The sequence below is a fragment of the Mustela lutreola genome, chromosome 1 (assembly GCF_030435805.1).
Source record: "Mustela lutreola isolate mMusLut2 chromosome 1, mMusLut2.pri, whole genome shotgun sequence".
NCBI classification, from domain to species: Eukaryota; Metazoa; Chordata; class Mammalia; order Carnivora; family Mustelidae; genus Mustela; species Mustela lutreola.
Window position 1 is genome coordinate 242,292,191 of NC_081290.1, and position 9,342 is coordinate 242,301,532.

The following is a 9,342-nucleotide window of genomic DNA, read 5'->3' on the forward strand; positions in this document are numbered from 1 at the left end:
ACTCCCTGCTAAAACACCCATTAAAACCTATGAGATAAATTCCTCAAATTCAATACTAGAGAAGTCTCTCTCTAGACACTTGTTTGCACCCTTTTATCAAATGATAAAAACCCCCGACCATTCCTTTGCAATCAGATTGGCAGGCAGCCTAGAGTTAAATTTACTGCTTAAATGCAAAAGCAATTTAGGTTTCTGATATGCAGCTTTCCCTCTTAAATAGCTCCCTCACTCCCTCTGGTTTTTAATCTGTGTTTTACCAGCCTCATTTGCATTTTTGGCTTGAGGATCCAATTTGTAAAGAAGACCTTAGTCTCTGATAGGACAGGAAGCTACGGAAAAGGGGAGGTGCTGGCCGTGGCCACACTTACCTTGTGAATTTCTCGGTGCACGTGGATGGTATTATTTCCCACCTTGGTTTCCGTGTTGGTCTCATTGTGATAGCTGGAAGGCAAGCTTGCCACATTCACTTCAGATGTTTTAGCTGCAGCTTCTTCTGCTTCCATCTATTAAATCAATGAACTTAATGAGCAAATTGTTTTCTCTTGATACAAATCAGTCCATTAGAAAAACAGAACCACCCTCTTCCTTTTCTGCAATTATAAATAATAGTAGTAGTAATAGTTCCTGTTAATTGCCCACCAGGATAAAACACTGCACTAAAAGTTTTACAACTATCATAGCCTTAGATCTCACAGCCTCCCTCGAAGGTAGGTGTGAATATACCCATTTTACAGTTGCAGAGAGTAAGGCTCAAGAAGACTGGATAACTTCCAGAGATTATCCGTGAAGGACATCGCTCATCATCAGGGCAATGCACATCAAAACCACAATCAGGTATCACCACACAGATGTCAGAATGACTAAGATCAAACACACAAGAAACAACGAGCTTTGGCAAGGATGTGGAGAAAAAGGAACCCCAGTGCACTGCTGATTGAATGCAAACTTCTGCAGCCACTGTGGGAAACCAGAATGGAGGGTCCTCAAAAAATTAAAAATAGAATTACGATATAATCTAGTAATTCCACTACTGGGTATTTACCCAAAGAATACAAGAACACTAAGGTGAAGACGTCTGCACTGCTATGTTTACTGGATTATTTACAACAGCCCAACTATGGAAGCAAGCAGCCCATGTGTCCATCAGTAGATGAATGTGCAGAGAGCATGTGGTATATAGATATGCACGTACATATAATATGGAGTATTGCTCTGCCAGAAAAGGAATGAAATCTTGCCATTTACAAAACCATGGATGGCTCCAGAGGGTATAATGCTAAGGGAAATAAGTCAGTCAGAGAAAGACAAATACCGGAGGATATCACTCATATGTAGAATCCAAGAAACAAAACAGATGAATAAAGAAAAAAAGAGATAAGAGAATAGACTCTTAACTATAGAAAACGAACAGATGGTCACCAGAGGGGAGGGGGTGAAACAGGTGAAGGGGATTAAGAGGACGCATATTGTGATGAGCACTATTTATTAAACACCATTAAACACCATTTATTGGAATTACAATTTTTAAAAGTCCACTGTAGTCTATCCAGAAGACACATTAAAAAGGGAAAAAAAGGACTGTCAGGGAAGGGCAGAGCTGGGATCTGAGCATGCTTCTGCTGAACAGTTTTGGCCCCTGACAGGGCTGCTGGGGCCCGGTCCCTCTCCCAGCAACCTAACCCGGAGGTCACCTGCATTCAGCTGCCTTTCATGCCAAGAACCAGTCTGGTCTCTCTCTGAGAGCCCTCTCTGGCTGCTCACTATGCACCGATGCTAGGGAGTTAACACCCCAAGAACCATCCTCAATCAGTGAGGGGCAGGCTATGAGGGTAAACACCCCAGCTCCCTCCGCACTCAAAGGGGCAGTCTCTCTCTCAGGACCCCCAGCAGAGCCTAGCAGTGACCTGCTCAGTAGCACAGCCTTTACTCCCTCTCTTCTCTTCCATCTTACTTTCCCATTTCCTCCTGGTGTTTCTGGGATCACTTCCCAAACACATTATTTGCTCCCAAGCCTTTGCTGCAGGGCCTGGTGGTGGTGGGCAGACCCCAACAGCCCCCAGGATGGCCCTTTCCCTGATACAGGTAGGGCCACAGCTATGTCTCCTTCCCACCCCGTCGCTTGGGTACAAGAGAGACCCTGGTAGAGGGCTGGCTGACTAGTTCCCAGGGCTCACCCTCCTCCTGCCTCTTCTTCCACATGTGTTCCCCTCTGGTGTCAGGTTTCTGAGGCTGCTGCTCTCAGATCCCCCAGGCTCATGAGCCCCCACGACACCTACACCAGATATATCCGTCAACCTGAAACTGTACCCAATTTCCCCTTGTGGATTTACTGCTACGCCCCACCCTGAGTGGGCAGTGGACAAAAGGACCAGTTCACAGCTGGGTGGACTCAGAAAGAGGCCACATCACGGACTAGTTGCGCCAGTGAGACACTCTGTCTAGGAATTTAAAACAAGAGACACAAAGAGAAGTTCTAGTTCATGGCTGGCAGTTTTCCAATACTATCTTTGACTCTGGGCTATTTTTACTTCATAAAACTAATCTTCAAAAAGATTCTATTTTTTTACAAAAATCACCATCTTCTATTCCCTCATGTACTAAATGAGGCACCTCTTTTCCTGTCTCTCCCAACTGGATTTGCTGAGCTGGGGTGGCTATGGGGAAGGAATTTCCATGTTTCCATGCAGCACAAAAACACTGAATAGAAGTGGGGAGTCTGGAAGACACAGAAGCTCAAATGATCAAACAAGGATTTGGTCAGTAACTGCTGTGTTTGACCCAGAGAGGACTGCAAGATGTCTGAAACTCGATCACTGGCTTCATCATCATCACCACCATCACCACCATCGCCACCATCATCATCACCATCACCACCATCGCCATCATCATCACCATCATCATCATCATCATTACCATCAACATCATCGCCATCATCACCATCATCATCATCATCATTACCATCAACATCATCGCCATCAACATCACCACCATCACCACCATCTTTACCATCACCACCATCATCATCGTCACCATCATCATCATCACCAACACCATCACCACCATCACCACCATCATTACCATCATCACCATCATTATCACCACAGTAACGGCCTCCATGTTTGGGCATCATCTATGCCTGAGCCACTGCACCATAACTTCCATGGCTCCTTGGCGATTCACAGCACCCCCATGAGGAAGGTGCTGTTGCCCTTACTCTGCAGATGAAGAGAATGAGGTGAAGAGGAGTGAAGGGACCTGCCTATGGTCACAACATCGTTAGTAGGAGGCAAAGCTCAGACAGAATTCAGGTTAGTCTGACTCCAGATTTGGGGCCTTGTCCAGTATGTGCTTCTGCTCTGCCTGAGAAGCTTATTCATTTACTGTGGAGGGAGCAGAGCCCCACTACTAAACTTGTTTGAGGATGATTATGATGGCTTCTAGAAGCAAGCCAGGGGTTCAAAAAATAGAAAAGAAAGGCCTCCGGGAGGAGGAGGCATGATTGAACTGGTCTCCAAGGACAGGTAGGATTTGAACAGAAAGGAGCCCAGAGGAGGCAAAGCTGTGGCCACGTGGAAAGAACGGTGTGTGTTGTGGGCTGGGGCACAGGGTCCGTGCTGGGCACAGGATAAAATGGCAGATGATGAAGGAGAGAGAGATTGACAGGCAGTTCTAAAGCAGAGGGTGTTGGCCTTGTTCTCAACCAGGAGAGTGCATCAGGGTCATACCTGAAACTATGAAACAGTGTCTATCACAGATACATAACCAAGATACATAACCAATACATAACAAGATACATAACAAGATACATAACCAATGCCTATACATTACCACACACCAGATCCCTTCCCAGACCTGCTAAGTCAGAACTTCTGCAGGTGCAGGGACACGTGGGTGGCTCAGTGGGTTAAAGCCTCTGCCTTCAGCTCAGGTCATATCTCAGAGTCCTGGGATAGAACCCCGCATCTGGCTTTCTGCTCAGCGGGGAGCCTGTTTCCCCCTGCCCGCCCCCCACCGCCTGCCTCTCTGCCTACTTGTGATCTCTCTCTCTGTAAAAAAAAAAAAAAAAAAAAAATCTTAAAAAAAGAACTTCTGCGGGTGCAATCCAAGGTATTAAAGAGCTTCTCAAATGATTCTGAGGTATTCCCTCCCCTGCACTTGTCCACAGGGAAAACCTTTGCTCCAAACCAAGCGAAGTTATAACAAGTTCTAAAGACTAGTTGGTAAATAATAAAGAGTCTGGAGAAGATAGAGAGGGGAGTGAGGGAACTGGCCAGAATGAGGTGTGGGAGTCGGAAGTCATACCTGTGGGAAGTGAGGACCTGCTAGGTAGCAGAGATTACAAATACTTCCAGGTGGGCCAAGCCCCTGAGAGCTAGCCACAAGGTCAGGCAAAAAGTTGCCCGCAGCACGTCGGAAGCAAGTGCCAGGGCTCTGGAGTTAGGGAAGGTGGGCCAAGTCCCAGCAGCTGTGACCCTGGGCAAGACACCAAGCGTCTCTCAACCCCAGCTTTCTCATTTGTGTAGTGGAGAAGGTCCTACTCTGCTGAGCGGATGCAAGAATTAAGGACCACGAAATCCAAGTGCCTGCCTCAGCACCTGGTACCCAGCACAGTACCAGCTACGTGCTGGTACCTACAGAGTAGCTACTCTCCTAATGCTATCCTGGAAGAAAGCAGTTTTAGAAGAAGCTTGTTTGCTAGGGCATGTGCGGGTTGAAGGAGAAAAAAGAGACAGTAGATACCACGTGTTTGAAGAATTTGCTAAAAGAATAGAGAAGAAGTGGAACGGAGCTAAGGCAGGAGACAGAATGAGCATGAGAAGGATTAAAAAATTTTTTTTAAAGTAAGAGATATTGGCACATTTTGTGATAGAAAAGATACAGCTGGAAAAGGGTAAGAGACTAAGATACTACAGAGGCCATATCCAGAAGCAGAAGGGAATTTTTCATGCTTTTAAAAATTCCCATTGGAATCTGAATCCTCCAGTTTGGCTTTCAAATAACTGACAAGTTACCAAATCTGGAGTCTGCTTTGGGCTGAGCAGAGACTTCTTATAAAACCTCCTCCTTTTCAACCAATGGTTATTTCAATAGAATGAGCTAATAGTTCTCTAACGGCACCACGAACTCAAAGTACAGTTTACAATGGAAATTTCAACCACAACTATTACGGCCACTAGCAAGAGAAACTTAAGCCCAAAGCAAGAGGAGTTGTTTCATAAAGGAGGAATGTGCATGTTATAAAATATGGCATTTATGGTTGGTTCACTCTGTGTGTTTGTTAAAGGGGTATAGTAGGAAAAATTGGAGAGATAAATTGAGGCTTGGTATTGGGGTTCTTCCTAGGGCTGGGTAAGGTGATTAAGAATATTCCAGAATATGTCAGTTATGGATATCACCATGAGCAGGAGGAAGGGAGGAGAAGAAACTGCTTTTATCCTCAGAACACATTTACCGGTAACATACAGAATATTAAGACCGGAAAGGAGGAACAGCCCAGATTGAACCATTTGAACACTGGCTTCCCCAAATAATGATCCTACAAGCAGAGGATCTTTCCCTAAAGAGCAATCAGCAGCTTGAGTCAGCTGGAGTATTTAAAATGTCAGGCAGTTACTTGAAAGCAGATTCATGGCACAACCATGTAAACAACCAATGCATCTGGCCTGATCCTTTCCCCAGACAACAAGTAAATAGCAACTGTCCTGTGTTTATGAGATGGAAGGGACTTTCTGGAAGTCTCTTTTTAAAAAGTTAATACTAATCGCCACAATCTCTTGAGACTCTGTGGTGTTTCTTGGTTGTCTCCACGCTGGTACTATTTAGAGGGTGATAATGGCAGCCTTTCTTTATCCAGACGGCAAGAACCTCCTGTAACCCTGACAACAGTCCCAGGGGGTGACTTATATTACACAATCTCACTTAACCCAATTTTAGATGGTCAGGTGACTGGCTTTACTTGCAACCTCATTTAAATCCCTCCTTATCCTAAACGGAGTTGGGGGGAGGGAGACATTTCCTGGACCCCACCAGGAATGGCAGAGCTAGGATCTGCTGAAGGAAGGTTGATCCCCACAGCCTGTTCTGCCACGCAGGGGTCCAGCCTCTCTCAACTCACATCCACGGCCATCGAGGATGCTCTCTGGGGCTGGACCACTGAGGGGGACAGAAGTGACAGCCAGGAACTCTTCCTGGTGGCAAACTTCAACCAGCCCATCTTCACAATCCAAGCAGAATGGCATCTGGAAGGAGGAAGCTGGGGCAATGGCTGAGCCAATGGGGAGGATTTCCATGGAGGAGATGTGCCACTCATGTCCTGCTGATCCCAAACTGCTCTAATCAATGAAGAGACCAGAGAGGCCCCCATGCCTCCTTCCTCTCCCTCAGCGAGAGCTACAAACAGAAGACTGTGTGGCACAAACAAGATCACAGAGAACAGAAACTTGGGAGTTGGCCTCATCAGTCTCACTGGGAATCCATGAGCAGGCAAGAAAATCCTGGAACCCAGATAAGGAAACCAGATGACCCGCCCCGTCTCAGCACCAGAAGGATCACGAGCTCCAGTTAATAGGAAGGGGCAGAGTTAAGAGCTATGGGGGCCCATCTGACTCCCCTTTCCCTTTAATTATTTCATGTCATGTCATGATTCTTTTGCTTTCACAGGAAACAATGTCTGTCCATGGGTTTTGGAATCTGGCCTGTCCAGTGGATGTTCACGACAGCTTCCCACACAACTGCCTCCCAATCCAGTGTCCCCCACTGCATACTCTATCAGTCTGCCTGCTCTGGGAGGCAGCAACGTCTCCCTGTAGACCAGAGCTAGAATTTGAGTCTCTGTCCCAGTGGAATGTGGAGAAGCAGGGGTGGGAAGACACCTCAGCCACGAGCCTGGATATCTGGTCTCTTGCTGACTCCTTCACTGGGATGGCTAGCTTCTCTCCAAAGACAGGCTGCAGCCAAAGCCAGGCACAATAGTGACCAGGCGCCCCAACCCCAGGCACCAGGGACAGCTCTGGACACCTGCTGAGGTGAGCTGAGGCAGCCGCCTCACCTGCCGGGGCAGCCCTGCCAACACCTAGGTGATCAGCCTAGAGGATGCTATACATAGCCTCTGGTCCTAGGAGGTGACAGAAGAAACAAGCCAGCCCAAGTTTTGCTAAGGTATCTTGTATCTGATGGTAAGAGCTACTGTATATTGCCCACCTATTCTACAACAGGTGCCCACACAGACCATGGCATTTAATTCTAACAGGAAACAGAAGAGGATGTTAAGGGACTTGCCCAATGTTGCCCAGCTAGTGAGTGGCAGAAGAGGACCCCGAGCCTAGGACTGACTCCAAAGCACTGCTGGGGTGGAGTTGGGTGGCCATTCATACTGCCCCCCCCCATCTGAAAATTCACACTGCTGGGATTTAGGATTCTGACTTTCCTTCTCTGCCTCACATGGCATTGGGGGAAGCCCAGACAGACCAGCAGCAAAGCTGTCTGGGCTTTTTGTCCCCGCACGGCATCCTAACTATGTCTTGGGAAGATGGCACAAACTCAAAGCCCAACGTACAAGCTAGAACTTGAGATCGTTGGCCTCTCTGCAAAACCACAGAGCCCGACTATCAGGGGCCAGCAAGCATCCGCTTACAGAGGGAGCGGGGGTGGGTAAATGCACGCTTGAAGAAGACAATTGCGGGGTAGCGGCCAGCAGCATGTAAACAGGTGGTGACCCTGGCTGCCCCTGAGTGAGCCCAGCCAGAGACTCCCGGTGAACAGGCTCAGATCCAGATCTTTCTGGCAGGAAGTCAGAATGAGGTGGGAGCTGAGCTCACCCTGCGCGACCAGCCGATCACTCCGAATCTGCAGCCGGCTCCTCCCGGCCCCTTCGCAGAACGGAGTACCCCGGCCAGCGCTCTAAGCGCGGCTTTCCCCAGGCCCCCCGCCGCCCCCACCAGGCGCTCCCCCGAACCCCAGCCAGCCAGACGCACCCACCTCCTCCACCGCGCTGCGCAGTTTGTGCTGCGTGTCCTCCATCAGCTCCTCAACCTCGCGGAACATCTCGTTGAGGGTGGCCTCCTCCTGCGGGTAGCTGAGAGCCGGGGCGGGCTCAACGGGCGTCGCGGTCGCTGTGGGAGCCGGCGCGGGGGCCGTGGGGACAGCCGCCGCCAGCAGCAGGCACAGCAGGGTGCCTACAAGCCGCCGCATCTCCTCTCTGCTCCTGCCGCCGCCGCTGCCTGCGTCCCGGAACCTGATCAGAGGCGCGCCGACCACCCCCTCGCCCTCCCCGCAGCCCCGCAGCCCCGCCCCGCGCCCGGGCCCGCCCCTGGCGCCCCTCTTCCCTGCACCCACCCCGGAGAAGACAAACCTGAGGGCCCTCCGGACGCGGCCCCCCGGCTCTGCTCCAGCCCCGCGCCTCCTCCCCTCCGCACCCCCACTCTCTCCTCGGGCCGGGGCTGAGCTCTGCCCCCATCCCCAGGGATAGCCTCCTCCCCGGAGCAGCAACATAACCGAGTTCCCAACACCCGCGGCGACCCCGCTCACCCCCGCGCAGTCCCGGGTTCTAGCCCGGCCTCTCCACGACCAGATCCGAGTGCAGCTCTGGAGCCGCGACCCCACTCCCACCCCAGCCCCGTGCAGCCCACTCCGGGGCGATCCGAGCGCCCGTCGGCCCCCTCCCCGCGGTGTCCGGACCCAGTCGAGCGTCCACCCCTCACCCGCCCGGCGAGACCTAACAGAGCCCGCCCCGCCCCCCCCCCCCCATTCCCTGCCACCGTCCCTCACCCACCGGACTGGACCGAGCTGTGCGCGGGCTGGACCTGCCAGACCTCGCCGGGACTCTGCCGCGAGCTGCGGGCACCGGAACGGGGGCGGGAGCGGCGCGGGGGCGGGGAGCGCGCGGGGATGCGGCAGCGCTGGTACCCAGCGATCCCGCAGCCCGCCCCGCCTGGCGGGAGGGGCTGCCGCCCCGACCCACGCCATTGGCTGCCGGCCGCCCGCGACCTCGCGCCGCAGGCCAGCTTCCTCCGCCTCCGCAAGCCGCCCCTTCCCTGCATCCCTCGGCCGCCGCCGCATCCCGGTCCATTGTCATTCGGGCCGGGATTCCCGCTATAGCTTATGGCGGATTCGGGGAGGGTGTGCTTCCCGCGGCCCCCTTGCCCTTCCCAAGCCATCCTCCGGCCCGCATGCAGGGCAAAGCCCCAGCCAATCAGCCTGGCGGCCAAAGACGGTCACTGGCTGGCCTTCATCCCCCTGCCATGCTTGACGCCTTACTCTGGCCAAAATAACCCACTTGTAGCTAGCTCCCGGAGCTCGTGAGAATGTCAGCGAGCTCCTCCAGGGCGACATAACAGTGGCTGA

The 9,342-nt window shown here is 51.5% G+C and overlaps 1 protein-coding gene across 1 annotated transcript in view; it reads right to left on the bottom strand.

Moving 5' to 3' along the window:
• The window catches only part of DKK3 (dickkopf WNT signaling pathway inhibitor 3), a 44,796-nt gene extending 35,766 nt beyond the window's left edge, over positions 1 to 9,030 (bottom strand). Inside the window, exons 1-3 of the mRNA XM_059136327.1 lie at positions 8,771 to 9,030; positions 7,978 to 8,219; positions 369 to 503 (exon numbers count right to left, since the gene is read on the bottom strand). Of these exons, the coding sequence (XP_058992310.1) occupies positions 369 to 503; positions 7,978 to 8,190 (348 nt within the window). The 5' untranslated portion in view covers positions 8,191 to 8,219; positions 8,771 to 9,030. The remainder of the gene's footprint in view (positions 1 to 368; positions 504 to 7,977; positions 8,220 to 8,770) is intronic.
• Positions 9,031 to 9,342: the final 312 nt, after the last annotated feature.